Source organism: Ursus arctos, unplaced genomic scaffold, assembly GCF_023065955.2.
Source record: "Ursus arctos isolate Adak ecotype North America unplaced genomic scaffold, UrsArc2.0 scaffold_13, whole genome shotgun sequence".
NCBI lineage: Eukaryota > Metazoa > Chordata > Mammalia > Carnivora > Ursidae > Ursus > Ursus arctos.
Window position 1 is genome coordinate 43,685,022 of NW_026622797.1, and position 22,997 is coordinate 43,708,018.

Below are 22,997 nucleotides of genomic sequence, written 5' to 3' on the forward strand. Positions count from 1 at the left end.
GGGGAAGGCGGGAGCTCTATGTTCTGAATGTTTTGTGTCTTCCCAAAATTTACACAATGAAACGGAGCCCCAAAGGTTGTGGTATTGGGAGGTGGGGACTTTGGGAAGTGATTACGTCATGAGGGCAGAGCCCTCCTGACTGGGATTAATGCCCTTACAAAAGCAGCCTTGAGAAAGCTCCTTGACCTCTTCTACCACAGGAGATTTATAGCAGGATCTCATCCGATATTGAACCTGCCAGTGCCATGATCTTGCACTTCCCAGCCTCAAGAACTGTGAGATAAATGTTTGTTGCCTACAGGCCACCCAGGGTACGGTATTTTGGTCATACCAGCCCCAACGGACTAAGACAGGAGTTAATTATGGAATGCCTGCTAGAATACAGAAGCATGAAAAATCAATTCAGTTCAAGTCTCAAATGTACCTATGAGAAAGAATAGCCTACCTATCTTATAAATGAGAAAATTACTGTTCAGAAAGGTTTAGTAACTCATTCATGGTCACATGCTAAGTAGTGAGCAGAGCCAACCAGTCTGTCAGCTTCCCAAGTCTGAGCTCTCTCTGCCACGTAACACTGCATTTTATAGCACAAGGGCTTGCAAAACCCTTCTATCTTACCTTCAGAAGGCTCCTTTATAGAAATAGATTTTCCCACTTAGATTATATTTATTAAAATAAGAAAATGTGATTTATCTTTTTGTCAGAGAACAAAGTCCCTAAATATTGTTAAAATTACAACCTAAGAGAACTCATTGGTCCAACTTAGTCACTGATTTTTCAAATAAATGTCAGGTTTGAACAATAGGGTCCCATGAGGGTCAAACCTTCAGAATCCCTCTGAGTTATTTAATACCTATTATATATTTTGCTGAACAATTATCTGAACTTATTATTTTTATTATATTTTTGCCAAAATCATGTTTGAATTTGTAACTACAGTAACTGAGCAAAAAGCCTATATTGATACAAACAAATACGTCCAATTGCACACATATACACACACATGAATCGTAAGATTAAAAGGGGCAAAATGCAATTACTATACATTTGAAGAGACTTCAAACCCATGTATATTAAACTTTCTGAACAACTGAGGTTAACGGGTTTGGATCCCAAGAGGAAATCCTGCCAATGGTAAAAACATAGGACTTAAGGAATATTGGACACTGTGTGAAGAGCTCTGACCTCTCCACTCTTTGGTTGTTGTAACCCCACGTGTCAATGGACCTAAGGCTAATCAGGATGATGGAATACATTGTAATAGCCATTGCACTCTTTTATCTTCTGAAATCCCTCTAAAGGTGTCTGTGACCATCAACAAACTGGCTGTATGGGGTTTGGAACTGCCTGCCCATGATATAGTTCTTCTTAATCTAATATCTAGAAAAGATTACTTTTAAAAAGGAAAGTTAAAAATTTTTAACTTTTTCTTAATGGTTCCTAAGTCACTGAGGTTTATCTATCCTCTGTTAGATTCTAAAAGATATCCACTAAATCACATTAGTTCAGATTCCTAAGCATTTAAGAACATGCAGACTAAAATTCTTCCCAAATTTATAAAAAGTAAAATCCACAGACTGTGGCAATGTCAATATCTATGACAGACCTTTCTTGTTCAAAGCCAAACACTGTATCAGGTAAGTTTTTTGTCAAATTTTAGTTTTGCCCATTACTACCAAAACTACTTATTTCTAACACATGTAAACTGGAAGTGATAAATCCCTAAACTTAACTAAATTTCATTTTTTTAGATGGAGCTCTACTGGAAAAATAAAAGCAGAATGCTGTTTTTCCAAACAGTTTATAAACAACACAGAAGCTCTTGGGCCTTGAATGCAAGACCTTTGGAAATGCAAAACTGTCCGTTCCTGAAATGGAAAGCCTTTCCCAAACTGCTCCCACCTGAAGATTCTATATTCTACATCAAAAGAAATGGCAACATGACCCAAAGCCCTTGGCATATGAGTGAAGTAAAAGAGTACTGTCCCAGCGAGGACCTGTGTTTCTAATTCTGTGACTTTTTTCCTAGTGTGACTGCTAGAGTATATCTCCAACAATGGAATGTTAGAGTCTGATATGTTCTTATTGGTGAAGAACTGTTTTGACTATCATCAAGCATCTGAAAACTGAATGTTTCCGGCCTTTGACACTGCCCTATACCTTACATGGTGTTTACAGGTGAAATAAAGACCATGTTGCTGGCATGCTGTGAGCTGAATGATTCCTAAGAACTCACATGAACGGAGCAAATGAGAGCGAAGCATGGCATTATTGATTATACCGATGACCTGCTTTGGGAGTACTCTTGCTACTTCCCAGCCTTGCCAGACCCCTGATGACTTTGTGGCTGCCACTTCTCCAGGACATATCATGATCGGAGGTTTATTTGCCATTCATGAAAAAATGCTGTCCTCAGAAGACTATCCCAGACGACCAGAAATCCAGAAGTGTGTCGGGTGAGTAAAGTCTCAAAGAACACATTTAGTTTTCCAGATTATACTATGAGACTAAGGCATGTAAGCATTCACTTGTATTAACATCTAAATTACTTTAACAAAATTAAACTCGTATATTTTTAAGTTGCATATAGTCTTGCATTCCTTCCTTAAAAGAGAAATATATCAGCACTGTATGTATAATCAACTTCTAAGTGCAGAGGCAGTGAATGCTTTCCATTAGTGTATTTATTTCGATTTTGCCTAAAAACAAACAAACCCTGAAGTCACTTGAGAAAACCAATTAGGAGATGCTGTAGCCTGTCCACTACAAACATACATAGCACATATATATTTATTATATATTAATATTAAAGTATATTAATTTACATTACATTATCTATTTATACTATGTATTGTTCATGTTCATATCCCCCACAACATGCATTTTGTTTTAAATATGAATGTATTATTTAGTGTTTTGTTTAAAATGGGCTACATTTAAAATTGCTCTCCACACCAGCATTTTTATCAATACTGCATTCATTTCATTCTTGAAATAATTGAATTCTTTCATGATAAATTAAGACCTTACTTTAGCTTAAAGTGCTCCTTCTTCTTTGATGAACACTTTCCACTCAACTTTGACTATAGAGAAGACATGGCACAGTGTACTATGGAAAAGGAAAGCTGGGCAGAGGAGGTTACAAATGGATTTTCTTTAAGGAGAGCAGGATATTTGAATTCTGAGTTCAGTTTGGGAACAAACTCATTTTGTAGACTTAGGCAAATCACTTAAACTCTTTGAGTTCCTGTTTCCAATTTTCTCTTTTGTAAAATAAGGGCCAGGATAAGGGCCAAGGACACAGGCAGCACCAGCTTCCGTCGCTATGGCAACATGATCATCGTGCTTCCTTCCACTCTGAAATCTGCTTTCTAGCTTCACATTTTTGTATGTAAATTTAACCTTCTTTTTCCCCTCCTTTTTTCTTGCTTTATTAAAAAGTATTTACCAACTCCTCTAAGAATGCTGATGAAATGTGGTTCCACATCACACTAAGATTCCTTCCTGGCATTCTCTCTACAAGTTGGGCACTTTGAGCTACTGTCTTCTTAAATGTTGATTATCAGGAATACTGGCAAACACCTCAAGATAAATAATGATTTTCAGAGCACTAAATTCGTACCTAAAGAATGACTGCAGTTGTGAGGCCCACAATTATAGGCCAACAGTTAAGGACGGAAAATATGAGAAAATCATTGATCTAATAAGCAAATTTATTCTGAAAAAAAATCACTGAATTTAACGTCCTTCCATATTATTGACACTCCTTAAGAGAGATAGTATTCATTCAGCATCAAACAACTATTTATTAAGTGCCTACATTAACTAGGCCCTATTCTAGGCACTGAGATAGTGAAATGAATACACCAAAGACATTTAGACTCTCATGGAGCTAACATGTGGGGACCCTGAACATATTATACATTTTAATTGTCATACGATGCATTATTTTTGTTATGATTCATTATTTTAACTTTTCTCTCCATGTTTCTTTCTTTAAATTAAAAACTTAATGCTCATTTGCCAAACTTCACTTTTAGATAGTCTCCAATGACAAATAATACTACTAAAATACTTTATCATTATTCAATGAACTAAGACACTTAAAAATATCAAAACCCTGAACAGTAATATTCTCCTCTATGAATGGGTAAAGAAGATGTGGTGTGATGGAATATTATTCAGCCATAAAAAAAGAATGAAATCTTGCCATTTGCAACAACATGGCTGAATCTAGGGAGTATAATGCTAAGTGAAATAACTCAATCAGAGAAAGACAAATACCATATGGTTTCACCCATTTAGGAAACAAAGTGAACGAAGGAAAAATAAAGAGACAACCCAAAAAACAGACTCTTCACTACAGAGAACAAACTGATGGCTAACAGAGGGAAGATGGATGGGGGGATGGGTGAAATAGGTGAAGAGGATTAAGAGTATACTTACCATGTTGAGCACTGAGTAATATATGGAATTTTTCAATCACTATATTGTACGCCAGAAACTAACACAACACTGCATGTTAACTGTACTGGAATTTGAAATAATAATGATAATGTTCTCCTTTATTCATTTAAAAAATACTTGAATTGGGACACCTGCGTGGCTCGGTCGGTTAAGCGTCTGCCTTCAGCTCAGGTCATGATCCCAGGATCCTGGGATCGAGTCCCACATCAGCCTCTCTGCTCAGCAGGGAGTCTGCTTCTCCCTCTCCCTCTGCCTGCCGCTCCCCCTCCTTGTGCTCTCTCTCTCTCTGTCAAATAAATAAATACAATCTTTTAAAAAATTAAAAATAAATAAAAAATATTTGAATCTTTACTGTTTGTAACCTTTTGTATACAGTGATGGATGACATAAACTTAACAGTAAAGCAGTAATCAAGCAACTCAGTGCCCTGAAGTCATCACAAATCAAGAAGTCAACCGGGAAAACCCACTGAAAGAGGAAATAGCTATGTTTCATCACTAAAATAGTGCACTTTATCCAGAAGAACCCTACTGAGCTTACCCACAGCCTGTTTTACATGTGATTCTTAAGAGTCTTATTAATCTGGCTTCCAACCATAATAGTTTAGTATCCAAAAAATACAAAACAAAACAAACAAACCAGGCTAGCGAGTCTAAGGAGCAGATACTTGGACAGCAATAAAATGGTGACATATAACTATAGAAAGGAGCAAAAATCAGACATACCTTCATACTGCAAAACACTAAACTGGGTATTTAAGTGATCCTAAAATTAATCAAGAAAAAGTTCCACAGACTCCATTTGAGAAACTATATACCCTTTAGAAAGGTTTCCATCAAGAACTATTTTTAAATAAATGAAGTTTAGTAAAGTTTACTCTTTACAAGGTAAGCTTTACTGATCCAGAAATTGTCTATCGTATGGCAGAGATGTGAATAAAATGAGTTGCCATTATGTCTATAGATGATTTTTTTTAAACCTTGTTTCCCAACAGCTTTGAAATATCAATTTTTCTTCAAACTCTTGCCATGATTCATAGCATTGAGATGATCAACAATTCACCACTATTATCTGGGGTCAAACTGGGGTACGAAATCTATGACACCTGTACCGAAGTCACAGTGGCAATGGCAGCCACTCTGAGGTTTCTTTCTAAGCTCAACTGCTCCAGAGAAGTCGTGGAGTTTAAGTGTGACTACTCCAGCTACATGCCAAGAGTTAAGGCTGTAATAGGTGCTGGATACTCGGAAATAACAATGGCGGTCTCCAGGATGCTGAATTTACAGCTCATGCCACAGGTAATTGTCTGACCTTGGACGTTGGGTTTGAGTATATTCTTTATTATGAGAGGATCAGGGTAACCTGGGAAATTAGTTAGGGAGCTGCTTCTACTTTAACTTTTCTTCCTCTTCAGCCAAAGAGGGCATGGTGCCCTATTCTGGATAGTATAGTGGACAGAGCACTAAGGGAAGAAAGTCACCCCTCCATCCGTCAGATCAAGTTTCTGAAGGTTCTCAGCGGGATTCAGATAAGACCGAAATCTCTGAGGGCCTCAACTGCCTTGTTTCTGTAATAACATCAGTTGGGTGCTATGAAGAAAACTGAAGAGAGACTGAGGGGTAAGGGGACATGCAGGTCAAGGAACACTTCCTGAAACTCGAATGAGAAGGGACAGTCAAGAGAAGATGGGGAGGAAAGGACAGTATCTATGCTGAGAAAATAGTTAAGTACAAAGTTGAAATGTCTGAAGAATAACAAAAGGTCAATATAGCTAGATCAGGTGTGTAGGAAGGAGTGCAGTAAGAAGTGCATTTGCAGAGATAAGCAAGGGTTGGTCATTCAGCATCTCTGAACTCCAAGAGTTCCATTCCATAGCCTAGTGAAGTTGATTTAAAAAAAAAGTTTATATCCAAAATGACAAACCAAAAGAATTATTCCTCCAAAAAGCTCAGAGACAAGACTTTGGTTCAAATTTTCTAGACCATGTCTAACGCTAGTTAGGTGATAAGTAAGAAAAGTAGACTATTTTTAACAATGATCATGTCATGTAAAAATGTAATTTCCATGATTGACAGCACTAGACAACACAAAAGGAAAGGGGACTCCCCGCAGAGGACACTGATTTTACTGAAGCCCAGGTGTCCAATGTAGATGAGCACAGCAACGCCAGGTGCAAAACGTAGTCTGCATAGCAATGTCAGGGAACTAAGGTTTAGTCAATGTCCACCCTGTGCCAAAATTCATTTAAATTTTCTCCTTGAATCTTCACAAGAATCTTATCATTTCACAGGTAAAGAAATGACTAACTTTCCCAAATTTATTGAAGCCAGGATTCTGACAGTTTGTCTGACTCCAAAGCCTATTGTCTTTCCACCATACCTGGTGGCTGCTGTAAATAGTTAAAAAAAAATAATAAAATTCACCGAGCAAGTGACACAGTGCAATTGCAGCTGTGGAAGGTCATAATTCCCCTTAGAATAAAATCACCAGAGCTGTAAATCAAGCAAAACTTTGCACACATAAAGTAGGCCTCCCAAAATGTTGATTTGAGTAGATCAGGAGTCAGAAAACTATAGCATGTAGATCAAATGTGGCTCTCAAGCTCTTAAGCTGTCAAGTAAGAATGGTCTTTACATTTTTTAGAAGGTTGCAACAAATATATATATATATATATATATATATTAATGACAGAGACCATATGTGACCAACAAAGCTTAAAATATTTTATATCTGGTCCTTTGTAAAAAGTATGTTGATGGGGGCGCCTGGGTAGCGCAGTCGTTAAAGCGTCTGCCTTCGGCTCAGGGCGTGATCCTGGCGATCCGGGATCGAGTCCCACATCGGGCTCCTCCGCTGGGAGCCTGCTTCTTCCTCTCCCACTCCCCCTGCTTGTGTTCCCTCTCTCGCTGGCTGTCTCTCTGTCACATAAATAAATAAAATCTTTAAAAAAAAAAAAAAAAAAAAAGTATGTTGATGAATACTAGATGATTATTTGGCTGGATGATTTATTTTACCTGGAATAAAAAAATCACCAAAGTTGTCAATCAGACAAAATATTGAACACATCAGATGTCCCAAAATGCATTTTGTTTATTTGACCAGCTGCATTTTCCCTCTATTTATCTCTAAGTATTTAAATAATAGTCACTATTGACCTTGGTCTGAGATGTAAGATAGATATAATCGGATACAGAAGTGTAGCTGGAGGGTAGGATAGAGCCTGAACCTTCAGAGAGCTTGTACTATACACAATATGAAATGATTGAAGAGCAATGACTCTAAACAGTCACCAGGTACTAAATGTCATGATTTAAGCTATTTAAAGTCGAAGCTATAAAGCTTTATAGCTTTAAGCTATAAAGTCGAAGTTCATTGAAGGGAAAGAATGTAAAGGACCTCAGCATTTAGGGAAAGATTACAGAAATTCACAGATATGAGAGTATGAACAGCCACCTAGAGTTCATCAACACCATAATTAAAAGATTCTGTCAATTTCCAGGTGAGTTTTGAATCAACTGCAGAAATCCTAAGTGACAAAATTCGCTTTCCTTCATTTTTACGGACTGTGCCCAGTGACTTCTATCAAACTAAAGCAATGGCCCACCTGATTCAGAAATCTGGATGGAACTGGATTGGCATCATAGCCACAGATGATGACTATGGACGACTGGCCCTCAACACTTTTGCAGTTCAGACAGCAGCAAATAATGTGTGCATAGCTTTCAAAGAAGTTCTCCCAGCCTTCCTCTCAGATGATACCATCGAAGTCAGGATCAATGAGACACTTGAGAAAATCATAGCAGAAGCCCAGGTTAATGTCATTGTGGTATTTCTGAGGCAATTCCACGTTTTCAACCTCTTCAGTAAAGCTATAGAAAGGAACATAAATAAGATCTGGATTGCTAGTGATAATTGGTCAACGGCCACCAAGATTACCAGCATTCCCAATGTGAAAAGGATTGGCAAAGTTGTGGGGTTTACCTTTAGAAGAGGCAATATGTCTTCTTTCCATTCCTTTCTTCAAAATCTGCATCTATTTCCCAGGGAGAATAACAAGCCCTTACATGAATATGCCATGCTCTTGTCAGCCTGTGCGTATGTCAAGGACAGTGATTTGAGTCAATGCATTTCCAACCATTCTCGGGGGACTTTGGCCTACAAGGCTAATGAAGTTATAGAAAGGAACTTCTCCCTGAGAAATGATTTCCTGTGGGATTACACCGAGCCAGGACTTGTTCACAGCATCCAGCTTGCGGTGCTGGCCCTTGGTTATGCCATTCGGGATCTCTGCCAAGCTCGAGACTGTCAGAACCCCAACGCCTTTCAACCATGGGAGGTACTAACTCACATATCCAAGAAAATTCCCCTACTGTCATTTCTTTCCTTGAGTTGATTTGCAAATATTTATATTAACTACTCTTAATCGGATTCCTTTTGTAAGTAGATACTTTCAGTGTTTGAATAACCTGCATTTCTATCATTAGCTCTTTGCTCTTGAGGATAATAGAGTTGCTATTTTGCCTTCACTACTACACTGACCCACTAAAGTGGTGTTCTTTTATTTTCCAAGAAGATCCAGTTGATAGATGTAGTTTCCGTGAGTTTATGGATTTGTATCTGATCTTATAGTTTTTCAGTGCTTCATATGAATTATCTCTTTCAGTGCTCTTGACGAACACAAGATCAGGCATGTTTGATGGTCCTTTTTATTATTGCTAAATGTTCTCAATGAGGAAACCAAACCTAGAAAGTACTAGAAATAGGACTTTAGTCTGGGCCTTCTGCCTCTATGCCCTTTGTTTTTCATGGTATCTCTGGTGTTTATAGTCTTCAAAGCCTTCAGCTACAACTTAGGACAGTGTCCCTAGGACTCCAGTCTTCCTCAAATGAACGTTATTAGATCAATCATAACAATTCCTATGATATCTCGGGTTGAAATGAGCCATTAATTGTGGGTAAAGGAAGTCTTTTCCTTTCTTCACTTCGATTAGTTTGTAGAAACTCAAATTCAAGCTTAATGTGACCTTTTTTAGTGAAAATTTCCCACTGTGTTTTTAAAATACAGATAAGACATTTAAAAGCAAATTGTTGCTTTATATGATAAATTGTACTCATTAAAACAGATTTCTCAATAGTGTGTACTCAAAGACAAACTTGTCTGTCTTAATGCAGAATTATGTTCCAAAAATATATTTATTATAAATATGTAAAGGAAAAAGAAGGTGAAAGGAATTAAGACTCAGTTCTTACCATATATGTGAGTATCCAGGACAGGCTATGTCTACTTTTGTCATTTTTACTTTAAACACAAACACAAGCTCCAAGGTCTGAGATCATCAGCTTACATTTGGGTGGATCATGTGATGGTCATAAGGTGTTTCAAATTGCTCATTTTAAAGTTAGTTTTGATCTTGTAAATGCAAGGCAGAAAACCTAATGAAGAGGTAAGACTAGAGATTAGGGATTTTTTTTTAATTAAAACTATCTTTTAAAAATATATACAGTTATGTCTAGCTATTTTAAGATGTTTGTTTGAAAGCATGCTCTTTGTAATGTAAAATTTTAATGAGGGATTGGTAAACACTATAAATTAAGTGAACCACAATAATTAAACCACTACACAAAATTTTAGGAATAAGAGGTTGAGAAGGAGTAATAGAGAGAAATTAGACAATCCTAGAGACAGGACAAAGGGGAGGAGACATAGAGAGCCTCATAAGAAAGGAGAAATACAAATAGAGATATTTACCCACTAAAGATCTGGGAAAGTATTTTAAATCAGGACTAAATTTCAAACATTCTGAGGAAAAGACTTGAGAAAGTATAATCTAAGCAGAGCCTTGTAAAATGTTTTATTTAAACAGGAGGAGTCTGGGGTTGTTCTTTATTCCCCCTGGGAGCCTGGTTATCTAGAAACAAACAAAAACAGACTGGAAAGGAGGACTATGTGAGTGACTTGCTCCTTTGATCACAATGTGCCAGAACCACATCTGTGCCAGATTCAGTAGGACAAATAACGCAGACCATTGTCTTCTCATGAAGAAATCTCCATACACTTTAAATTTAAAAGATCAGCAACATTTAAGGTCATAATCAAAGCTACATTCCTAAAAAGTATTTTGCCTCCTGGTAAAATGCACTCATATTTAAATATTACTTTCTAAATAATTTTACATTCAAATAACTTTAAAGAAGCTTTTCCCAATATTTGGCGATAGCTCTTACTTTGGCCCCGTATTTGACAATGTCTGTGAGCGGTATTCAGAAGTGGCACAATCAGAATTGTTCTACTTCAACGGATTCTTAATGGTACTCAGATATGTGTGAGGATACCGCCTCCTTGTTGTGACCAGTGATTTGGGGGGTTTTGTTTGTTTGTTTTCCTTTACTTATGATGATGTAGAAAGTAGTAGTGATGTATGTGGATGACAGAATGTCTAATAGTCAAACTTCTAATTCATATATTGATTTAGCAAATATTTATTGGGTGTCTCAATGTTCCAGGCATTGTGTTGAGTGTTGAAAATATTCTGGAAAACAAGACAATTCTCTTCCTAAAGTAGTCAACTGTCTACTGGTGAATACAATCAAACGATGAAGGAGCTGATTACAATGCAGAATGATGCATTACTATGTTTCATAGAGACACAAAAGGGCAGAGAAGCACATAACTGAGGCAACCAATCCAGTATTAACAATTCAGAGAACATTCTCCAAAGATCATGACATCTCTGGAGAATATGATGGATGGGTAGGGGTTAGCTAGGACAGAAATACTCAGGGAAGGGAGAGAAAACATGGTATCTTCAGGGATAAGAAAATAGTGCCGAAGAATTGGAGTTTTTTGTGGAAACTACAGGTGAATGCAAGTAGAGAGATTAGTGAAGGATTCAACATTAGGGCTCTAGAGCATCTCAGATTCTGATATGCAGTTGAATTGCCTAGGAATCTTATTATCGTGCATATGCTAATTCAGTCACCGGTAGGGAGATAACTGAAAGTCTGCCCTTCTAACAGTTTCTCAGGTGTTGCTGATACTGCTGGTACAGAGACCTCCTTTAATAGAAAGTCTGCAAACTCTGTTTAAAGGTTTGCACTTGATAGAGCAAAGGGGAGTCAATTAAAGATATTTTTAGACAGGAAAGTGTCGTGATCTGCTTTCCACTGCAGAAATAGCATTTCGTTTCCACTGGGGTGTGCACCGATTAGAGGGATGCAAACCTAGAGGCAGAAGGACCCATCAGGTAAAATGGGCATACAGTAAGGATGGATAATACTACAGGCCTATACTGCAGGTACAAGTACTGTGTGTGACAATAAGGATGGAGACACGCATACGGGGATGTTTAAGGGGAAGGATGAGGAGCATCTGGAGATAGATTCGGTGTAAAGGACGACAGACAAAGAGAAGCAAAAATGTTGCAAGTGATTCCACATTTGGACAATTGGGACCATTTGTTGAGATAGAAACAGAGAAAAGTAGAGGTCTGCTGGGGAGAAGTATAAGCGTTGTGTTTTGGAGATATTGAATTCCAAGAGCTTCCAAGACATTCAAGTGTAGCAATGGCGGTCAGATACTAGTCCCGAAGTCAGAAGAGACATGTGCTGAGGAGACAGCGATTTTAAAGTGATGGGAGAATAATAACTAATAATTTTTTAAAAGATTTCATTTATTCATTCATTGGAGAGAGAGAGAGAGAAAGAGAGAGCACGAGCAGGAGGGAGGGGGAGAGGGAGAGGGAGCAGCAGACTCCTCGTTGAACAGGGAGCCCGATGCGGGGCTCCATCCCAAGACCCCGGGATCCTGACCTGAACCAAAGGCAGACACTTAACTGACTGAACCACCCAGGCGCCCCAGTACCTAATAATGTTTAAAGACTACCATAGTGGTCACTGACATATACCACCTCTAATCTCTACAATATTCTGGTAAGTCCACAAGTTCATGCTCCTTACACTCCATCCTAAAGAAGTAACAAAAAAGAATGTTACTAGTGACCAAGACTTGCAGCCATTTTAGAGATTGAGGGGACCTTGGCAATAAGGGTCTGGCCCACGGTCACCCACACAGGTAGCAGTGAGACTGTCCCAGCCTTAACCCAGGGTGCTTTCTGCTACCACATGGAAAACCTCATGAAAGAAAAAGACATGGGTTGAACACCAGTCAGAGATGTAAGGCCGTGTCCTCTGGGCCCGAACTTGCTCACCGGCACAGCTTCCTTAGGGAGATGTCGTGGACATCCGAGTAGTCAGGGAAAAGCAAAACACGTTAACCACAACAGCTCAAGTGCTGTGGCGTCCCGGCCTTGCATTCTCAAAAACAGGTCATCGCCATACACAGGGTGAATGCTAGAATCATGGAAACACACATCCCACTCTTTAAGATTTATGTGGTCAACTTACAGTGACTTTCAGAGTCTCCATAAAAAAAAATAATAATAATAATTGACAGAAATAGCCTTTAATAGCTTCATAACCAGAGCACCAATGTTCAAAACTGACCTCCACCCAGAGCAAGTGTTCTATCTCACTGACCAGGTCAGGAACACACTGTTTTGCTTGTCTCCACCGTCTCTCCTGTGAGGACAAGCACACAGTTATGCTAGCTTATGTACATCAGCCAGTGTTAGCACGATTTCCAGAACAAGGGTGTGTCAGAGCTTTACCCTGGAAAACCTCATTAAGTGCAGGAAAAAACAGGTGGAAATTATAGTTCAAACTCGAGAGTGGAAGAGGATATGCTCCCAAAGAACTGAGTTTTCTGGGGCTCATGTGTGTGAATTGCTGAAGGAAGGAAGAGAAGAAAAATCAATACACAGGTAGAGGTGGAAACACTGACGGTAGGTCATTTCCTTTTTAAAATTTTTGTTCCCTTCACATTTTTTCTTCCAGGCAATTGCTGGAAAAAGCTTTTGTGGGTTAATTCCACCCTGTGAGATCTGCTATCCTGCTTCTTTAATGTAATACTAATCAAATTACATTCATTAAAAGAACTAAGAAATCTGTGGGGACATATAATAAAATCAATATACGTTGCTTAGAGATTTTACCAAAGTGACATTTGGTCACTGACCTGACTATTGTAACTAATATATTTACCTTAAAATATTACTTTATTTTCTTATGTTCTAATGACAAAGCTGAAGGAAAGAAACATTCATAAAAGATCAACGGAGAAGGAATAGAACATTCTATTCAAATAGAATAATGTCTGCCTCATTCCACAGCTGTGGCACACAACAAAGCCTCAAACCTCACAGACTTGGAGGAGTAGGCGGCGTGTGTTCAGAGAGGGTATTTACTTAGCTGTGATTATATGTCAGGTTAATGGCGGAACAGGGTTCCTCCCGCCCAGTCCAGTGTCCTTCCACTGCAGCACAAACTCAATACAGCTGCCCTGTTTGTCAGTAAAACACTTCCTGGCCGAGCTGCATTGCATACAAGTTCTTACTGTACAGATTGGGTCACAAGACAAGTAATTTTTCACTGCATTTCTTGCCTCTCAAGCTAAAAAAAATCATTTTATGAATTACATTGGAAATAGAATTTAGAGGTCACTTTACTAGACACTCAATCACTGAAATAGATTTGAAAACCATCGGCGATAATAAGACCTATAACTCCCACCCAATGAGTAACAAAGTATGCATTTAGAGGGCAGGCACCTGCAACACCTCCCACCCACCAGCTCAACTTCTCTGGTGGGGAGACACCCCGAGAACAGGGTGCTGTTGTCACTGGACTGTCTCCCCATTTGTACCTCTGTCTCCTTCTTCCTCATTTTGGGGATGGTGAGCATAATGACCACTGGGTCGGATGAGCCACTCAGGCTTGGCGAAGGATCCAATTGTGACTAGAAGGAAAGAATGACTTGTGCTGCCTTCTCTAGGTCCCGAAGACACACTGAGGACTGCTTTTGAGTCAGAAGGAAAAAATAAGAAGAAGATATTGAATAAATGTATTGTTAGATGTAATGGAAAGACCTGAACGTCAAAATGTGTGTTCCCGGATAAGGCCCTTTGCGCCTTGGCTGGTGGTGCACATCTAAGAAAAGAGGAAGATGATCCCTGCTCAGCGTGTCTCCCTGAGTAGTTATGGGGTAGAAGGAGATCACGCATCTGAGTGTTAGCAAGTAATATATGAATGTCAGGTGGCATCGTTAATTGATAGACAAAGTATTTTTATTTATTTGCACAATATCCCTATTAGCTAATCAACAGTGTTAACGGGTATTAATCGAACTTTTACTAATCTTAATCTGTGCCCGATACTGGGCTAAACTCTTTGTATGTTTAATTACATCTGATCCTTACAATAACCCTATAAGGTGGGCTTCATTTACTTCATTTTACAGATGGGGAAGCCGAGGCCTCGAAAGAAACTGCAAGTGTCAAGACCTCACCACTAATGAGATAGAGAACTAGGATGAGAGCCCAGGCAACCACCCCAGAGGACCCATCCTGAAATTCTATAACGTGGAAAAGAAGATGCTCAGATCCCGATTTGATAAGCTAGAGAAGCTGCCCTCTGTAAACATTAACTTGATTCCTCAAACTGACAGAGCAAGACTCTGGCAGAAATAAGGCTAGAATTTTCAAATTATTGCCAGGTAGTTAAGAACCTTCTCAATGAGTTACCACACTCATTGATCCAGAATGTCCTTTTTCTACCTTTTAAGTGATATTCCTTATAAAGCAGTGTTATAACTGGGATAATGAATACATATTTCTCTTAGTGTTTGTTTCTGTTTTTATATTTTATAGTTACTTGATGTACTAAAAAATGTGACATTCACTGATGAAGGGAATTCATTTCATTTTGACGCCCATGGGGATATGAATACTGGCTATGATGTTGTGCTCTGGAAGGAGATCGACGGCCACATGACCATCACCAAGATGGCACAATACGATCTGAGGAACAATGTCTTCATCATCACGGATCAAGAAACAAAAAACGAGTTCAGAAATCTTAAGGTAATTTTGTGGTAGCCTGCTTTATAGCATTCAAATCAAATGAATACCTCAGTTGCAAAAGTCCATGATCCCACCAGAACCTCCAGTGACCCTATGGCTTGTTTACTGTCCCCAACTTCCTCCCTCAAATTCTCTGGTCAACTTGTATACCACTCCCTTGTACATGCTCTCTTCATCATCCTTATTTGACCACAGCATAATCCTCGTTAAATTCAACTCTCTGCCTAATCAATATGGCCCCCATGTAGCTGAACTTGGCAAAACAAAAACAAAAACACCTTGTTGATGGTTTTCATTTAAATTCATGATCCCTAATCTCCAGTGGGCCCTTAATGCTACTGGACAATCGGAATATTACCCTAGTCCATTAATTCACCCGTCTTCACTTTCAGTTGACCTTGCTTCCTATGTCACTAACAAAACTGAAAAAATCAGAAGAGAACCGCAGGGCCCCCCTGCCGCCACATCCCTCTTCCTTCTGGCACTGTGGGTGGGCTGGGTTCCTGGCCAAGGTCAGCTCCTCCCCTGACTTCTGGATCCAAACCCCCTTCCACCTACTCGATGATACTGCTCTTGCAATGCTCTGGCCTCTCCTACATCCTCAAGTATTTTCTTTTCTCCATTAGCTACATGATGATATAAATATGCTGTTATTCCTTTCATTCATCTTCAAAAAAAAGAAACTCCATTGATTGCCCCACTTCTCCTTCTATATACTGTCCATTCCTCTATTCTCTTTACAGTAAATGTCCCTGAAAAATTTAAATACATTCCTGGCCCCAATTTCTCTCCTCCCATAATTCTCTTGAATTCTTTCCAATCCATCAAAATTCTTTCTATCTAGTTCACCAATGTTAATAAATCCAAACGTCATCTTACTTCACTTACTGGCTAATTGTTCTCCTCTCTGTAAGATGCTTTCTTTCTTGGTTTCCACAACACCACACACCATTACTTTTTTTCCTGTCTCTGGCCACTCCTTCTTAGTCTCTTTTGCTGCCTCCTCATCATTCCAGCTGCCTATAAATATTGGCATACCCAGAGCTCAGAACTGCTCGTGGATTTAAATGATGTCATTCATTATATAGAAGGCAGATGACTCCCAGCTTTTTATCTTCTAAATTTCAACCCAAATAAATATATGACTGTGTAATTGACATCTCCACCTGGGTGTCTAATAGTTCTCTTGACTGACTACCTCCAAAACTGAGCTCCCAAACCTACCCTCATCTCAATAAATGGAAATTTCCTTTTAGTTGCTCATGGAAAAACCTGGTGGAATCCTTGTCACGCTTTCTATCCAATCTAAGTTTCACTTTCAAACCCATAGTCCCAAACATGAGATAATCCTAAATACTTTGATATCCCAAAGTTATTAATATCAGACTTTAGAATGTCTTTGCTGTCTCTTATGTGGGGGGGGGGGGGGGAGAAGGTCTCCCTTTTATCCCCTAATGACATCCTGCCTGCTGAAAACCCAGATCAAGAATAACTGTGTTGAGAAGAAGAAAGCCACTGTTTGTGGATACAGGGCTACCAAATCTTGGCTACTTTTCTCTCTCAGCCAGATCATTTTCATCTCCCAGAGAAAAGACAAATTAACTAGTCCTTGGATTGTGTTCCTGGCTCAGGAATAGCTATTAAGAGAATCTAGACAAACCCTCCTTTACCCATTTTGCTTTGGTTTCCCAAAGGTAAGAGCGAGACAATAACAGATTTATTTCACAAGCTATGCCACGAGAAAGAGACTGTGAATGGAAAAAAAGCACAGCTGAAGTGCAAAGACTTATGAGTTAAATTGGAAAGGGCTTCGTGAAAATAGGATGCTACATATGATTCACATTGTGACATGCACAATTATAACCTAAATTCTCAGGATTATGAAAATATTTATATATCTCAGGTTGCCTTTTTCACTAATACATTAGTGGTTTCAAATTAAAAACTTCTACTTTTTTTTAAGATTTTATTTATTTATTTAAAGAGAGAGAGAGTGTGTGTGTTTATATGTGTGCGTGCGTGTTTGAGAGAGAGTCGGGGGAGGGGCAGAGGGAGATGAAAGACAGAATCTCAAGCAGACTCCCTGCTGAGCCAGGAGCCCAATGTGGTAGGGTGGGGGGCAGGATTTGATCTCACGACCTTGAGACCATGCCCTGAGTGGGAATCAAAAGTCAGATGTTCATCCGACTGAGCCACCCAGGTGTCCCTCCACTGTTTTGTTTTTGAAGGTTAGACTGGACAGAGTCCTTGGACAGTGTGATTAATAACCTTCTAAAGAATATAAAAGCCCAATAAGTTACTATTTTCTTATATAGTTGAACTTTTTAATACAACACAAGATTGGAAACTTCGAAGCTGTTGTCTTCTTTAGTTCCATCACTACACATCTGTCCCTCTGCTATGGACTTTCTGAAAGAGCTAATTTCCTTTATCTGCTTACAAAAGTTATTAATGCGACAAAACTACTTCCTCCTAAGGCAGTTTCACTATCTGAAATAGTTTCTGTTTTTCAAACTTGTCCACATCCTTCCAGATGACAAAATAATTCTATTTGCTATTTTTTTAAAGAGACCAAAATACTATTTAATAAATGTATCTTTAAATTAGTCAAGGTTGGGGCACCTGCGTGGCTCAGCGAGTTAAGCGGCTGCCTTCGACTCAGGTCATGATCCCAGGATCCTGGGATCGAGTTCCATGTCAGGCTCCCTGCTCAGCGGAGAGTCTGCTTCTCCCCCTCTCTACCCCTCCCCCCTGCTCGTGCACTGTCTCTCTCTCTCTAATAAATAAAAAAGATCTTTTAGGAATTAATTAATTAAGTCAGGGTTACTTAGGATAAATCTTTTAAAAATCTATTTGAGATTTCTTTCACTTTGCAGCAAATTCAATCTAAGTGCTCTACGGAATGCAGTCCTGGGCAAATGAAGAAAACCACGAGAAGCCAGCATATCTGCTGCTACGAATGTGTGAACTGTCCTGAAAACCACTACAGTAACCAGACAGGTAATTATAGTCACTACAGCGTTCACAGTGACACACCTGAACCATTTCTCTTAGGCTGATTTTTGTTTACATGAATCCTATTTTGTTTTATTTTTTTCATTTAAAAAAATGGCATTTCACGCTCCTGCTAGATGAAATTCCAGAAATTTCATTTGATCTTGGAATTTGCTCTTTTATATCAGCAGATGCATGACCAGTACGTAACAGAAATACAAAAGTAGCTTCCCTTCCAAGGGAAGTTGTCGCCCCTTCAACTGGACTTCCCTCTCTTGCATCTCTCAAAACAATGTGAATTCTGTCCATTTTTGTCCATGTATCCCCCACACAGACATGCCTGCCTTGTAACTGGGGCACAGTAACTATAAATAAATAAATGCTGAATTAGCTAAACAGCGCATTATAGAAACCCCGAGGTGTGCATACCCTGGAGATCTCATCATTCCTACCAAGAGGCAGCGGTAAAGCCTAAAAAGAACCTTCTGTGAGAGGATGGGATGAACTGTTGGCGTAGATGAGATGCTAATTGTTTGACAAACCTGTCTTTAACAATTTCACAAGGTCAGAGCAAAATACACAAGTTAAAGAACATGAATAAGGTCAGCAGCTTTCAGGGTCTTAAAAGGAGATATCGGCACTTTCCCTGGAGTTAAGCCTGCTTTAAAAGCATCATGTTCCCTTGTTTACTGTTGCATCCCTATTCATCTATACCAGTTGAGAGCTGGAACCCGAGGGTTGGAACAGTTCTCAATGCTTACCCTTTTTTCTCATTGCTCCAAGGGAAATGTATCACAATGTTGACATTCCAATATGCTTCCAAAAATGCTACTTGTCCCAACCTGAGATGGGCTCTGCTGTGTAAATAATTAGGTGCTGGGGGGGGGGGTTGGATTTTCCAGGTGATATGGTGCCTAGCAACTGTCTGCCAAGTGGGATAAATAAAAATACCAAGAGATTAAGTAGTGTTTATTTCCCATAAAGATGTACATAAGTTTTCAAAATATAATTTGGGTTGTCTTTGGGTAATCAGGGAAAGAACAAGTGTAGAAGAGTGCCTTTGCTTTGGAGGACAAGCAAGGATTTAGGGTGCTCTAAAAGGACATTCTCTCCCGTTGTTCTCTACGTCTCCAGCACACAGCTCTTATGCATAGACAAGGCCAATAAATGTTCGCCAAACAGGTGAAGAAGATGGTGCAACGCTAGCAGTGGCAGCTACGGGGGACAGAGAAGAATGGGTATTTGTAGGGAAACAGGACTTGGAAAGAGGAAGAGGCTGGAGAGGTAATGAAGTGTAGCCACAGACACACAACCCGACTCTGAGGTTAACGGAGAAGAAAACGCAGGCCTGGCCCCGTATAAAGTTGAATGGGCGCTGTGGAGCATTCTCAGATGGATGCTGAGAGAGGGGCTTCTTTAGGGGGTGAGACTGGAGAGCAGATGCAGTCACACCCCCAGAGACTCTGCCCTGATATCACCTCTTTATCCCACCCTGCCGTCAGAATCAGCAGAAATCACTTCTAAACTCAGCACTGCCTGTGTGAGAGGCTCAATTTCACTGACCTCCAGACAAAAAAATTAATTCTTCATTCACCGTCATTGGTTACAATCTTGTGTTATCTCACTTTTAGAGAGCATTTAGGGTGACTCAGTTTTATGTTCTCTGCTTTTAAAAGAACCGCAGCCTCATTTATAATAGCAGTTCTCACTACGCTGCGTGTCCACCATGTGTAATGCTCCCCACAAGCATTTTGTATTTATTCTGTCACTGAATGCAGCACCCCAGTGAGGCAGAGCATTTTTAAATTTTTTTAAAGATTTAGAAATAGACTCAGAAAATTCAATTTACTTATTCAAGATTATAGTTATCATAAGTGATAGAGAAAGGGACTTGAGATGCTTCTGATTGCAAAGCCCTTCTTCTCAACAGAGTCCCTGAACAGCCACTTACATGACAGCAAGCTGCTAAGAGGTTAGCATGATCCTGAGTATACGGATTTCCTAAAGACTCATAGCCCAGCTGCTTTTTTTCTTTCCATTCCCCTCTTTTCCTTCCCTTGCCCTCACATTTTCTCTCTCGCCTTCTTTTGGGTTCAGTGCGCGCTTTATGTCAATAAGTAACCAGTATGACAATGATCTAGATCCCTTTGCTCCTCTTGGACTATAACCAAGGAGTCTCATTTGTAGCATCATTGTGGGCAATCACCTGGTTTTAATGTTTGCAATGTAACTGAATCTCCTCTGTCTTTTAGATATGGATCACTGCCTTTTATGCAACAACGAAACTCACTGGGCCCCTGTAAGGAGCACGAGGTGCTTTGAAAAGGAAGTGGAGTATCTCAACTGGAATGACTCCTTGGCTATACTGCTCCTGGCCCTCTCCCTACTAGGAATCATGTTTGTTCTGGCCATTGGCATAATATTTACAAGAAACCTGGACACACCCATTGTGAAGTCATCCGGGGGATTGCTGGTCTGCTATGTGATCCTTCTCTGTCATTTCCTCAACTTCGCCAGCACCGGTTTCTTCATTGGAGAACCGCAAGACATCACATGTAAAACCAGGCAGACGCTATTTGGTGTGAGTTTCACTCTCTGTATCTCCTGCATCTTGATGAAGTCCCTGAAAATTCTGCTAGCCTTCAGCTTCGATCCCAAGTTGCAGAACTTCCTGAAGGGCCTCTATAAACCGATCCCCATCATCTTCACCTGCACGGGTATCCAGGTTGTCATTTGCACGATCTGGCTGATCTTTGCCGCACCTGCTGTGGAAGAGAACGTCTCCTTGCCCAGAGTCATCATCCTGGAATGCGAGGAGGGATCTGTCCTTGCATTTGGCACCATGCTGGGCTATATCGCCATCCTGGCCTTCATTTGCTTCATATTTGCCTTCAAAGGCAGGAAATTACCTGAGCATTACAATGAAGCCAAATTCATAACATTTGGCTTGCTCATTTATTTCATAGCTTGGGTCGTATTCATCCCCGTCTATGCTACCACATTTGGTAAATATTTGCCAGCTGTGGAGATTATTGTTATTTTAATATCTAACTATGGGATCCTGTGTTGCACATTCTTCCCCAAATGCTACGTTATTCTTTGTAAGCAAGAGACTAACACAAAATCTGCCTTTCTCAAGATGATTTACAGTTACTCTTCTCACGCCGCGAGCAGCCTTGCCATAAGTCATGTTTCACTGGACTCCACCAACAGCAATATCACCATGACCGATCCCAGCTCAAGTGGCAGGTCTGCAGCCTGGCAAGAAAGCAAGGATCTTCGGGCACGAGCATTTGCACACATATGCAGAGAAAATGCTACACGTGTATCTAAAATTTTGCCTCGAAAAAGAATTTCAAGTATATGAAAGTGTCCTTAAGAGATGGCATATTTTAGAATAAAATGTGTCTAGGATCTTTGTATTTAAAATGTGCATTTCGTTTCCAACAAATATATTCTATGTGTTTCTTCACTGCCACCATGTTCACCAGTGCTCCCTCTGTCCAACCACCTGTTTAACAAAGAAAATGAGCCCTCGCCCAGACACTGCCTTCATTCCTCCATCTGCCTCCATCTTTACCCCCTTCCTCTTAGGCACATTTCTATTCCAAAGTAGCCCAGAATATATCATCCTTATTATGTCTTCTGTTTCTTCTTCTCAAACCTCTTCGTATGGGTTCTCTTTCTCTCCTAAAGCATCTTTGTCTCCCCACCTCCATGGCTCAGTTCAGTTGAACAAGCATTTGAACAGTTACCATGCACTGGGTGATATGCTAAATACGAAGGTACAAGAAGGACCAAGGCATCGTTTCTGATCTCAAGGAGTTCAAACTCCAGCGGAGACAGTCACATGTCAACATCTTCCTTTCAATGCCATGGCATGGGGCACTGTAACAGTATGGTGACTTGGCACTTAGGCACCCTGGGAGATGATGAGAGAGCTTTGAAGAAGGCTAAATAAATGATATGACATTTAGGTGAAGACTCAAAAGATGAGTAAGAGTTAGCTAACCAAAGAAAGTACAGAAAGCTGGTCCAGATAAAGGGGGAAAGCCAGGAGCAGCAGCAGAAAGTGTCAAGAAGGTGTGCTCAGGGGAGTAGAGTCATTTGGTATTACTAGACGGGAGTCCTGCTTTGTATGGAGAGGTTAGGCCATGAAGGAATACCACAGACTGCAGTTCTTTTATAGGAAGCTTAGGTCTTTATCTTGTGGCAGAAGGTCATCAAGATGACAGGTTCAAAATTCCATTTTAGGAAGATCACTCTGAGACAGGGTAGACGATGGAGTCTAGTTGGGAGAGGATTAGGATCCACACTAGGGAATAGAGAAAAGAATATGAATATGTATTTAGGCCATGCAGGAAGTGGTAATTTACCTGAAATAGTTGCGGTATAAGCTTCGAGTTTAGTTTATTGAAGGAAATGTGCAATGTGGGAAGAAGACTGGTTTAGAATAGAAGACAGAATATTGAATTTGAAATGCCCGGAGTAATCAAGATGTATCAAGTGTTCATATGGATATAAGACTCTGAGCTCAGGGGACAGCGCAGGGCTGCTGAT

At 39.7% G+C, this 22,997-nt stretch overlaps 1 protein-coding gene across 3 annotated transcripts; it reads left to right on the plus strand.

Moving 5' to 3' along the window:
* Window positions 1-2,252: 2,252 nt before the first annotated feature.
* GPRC6A (G protein-coupled receptor class C group 6 member A) lies at window positions 2,253-21,804 on the plus strand. Of its 3 annotated transcripts, none has more exons than XM_026489220.4 (6): window positions 2,253-2,456; window positions 5,462-5,765; window positions 7,967-8,803; window positions 15,231-15,443; window positions 18,320-18,443; window positions 20,690-21,804. In XM_026489220.4, the coding sequence occupies exons 1-6, from the start codon at window positions 2,263-2,265 to the stop codon at window positions 21,802-21,804; spliced, it is 2,787 nt and encodes a 928-aa protein (XP_026345005.2). In that variant the 5' UTR covers window positions 2,253-2,262. The 3 variants fall into 3 exon arrangements, with proteins under 3 accessions (XP_026345005.2, XP_044236283.2, XP_044236282.2); XM_044380348.3 differs by having other exon boundaries at window positions 7,967-8,278; XM_044380347.3 differs by lacking the exon at window positions 15,231-15,443.
* The last annotated feature ends 1,193 nt before the right edge of the window (window positions 21,805-22,997 follow it).

Coding starts and splice junctions, on each gene's coding strand:
- GPRC6A (XM_026489220.4), top strand. CDS start 2,263: ATGGCATTATTGATTATACCGATGACCTGCTTTGGGAGTACTCTTGCT. Junction 5,766..7,966: donor ATTTACAGCTCATGCCACAG/GTAATTGTCTGA, acceptor GTCAATTTCCAG/GTGAGTTTTGAATCAACTGC. Junction 15,444..18,319: donor ACGAGTTCAGAAATCTTAAG/GTAATTTTGTGG, acceptor TTCACTTTGCAG/CAAATTCAATCTAAGTGCTC.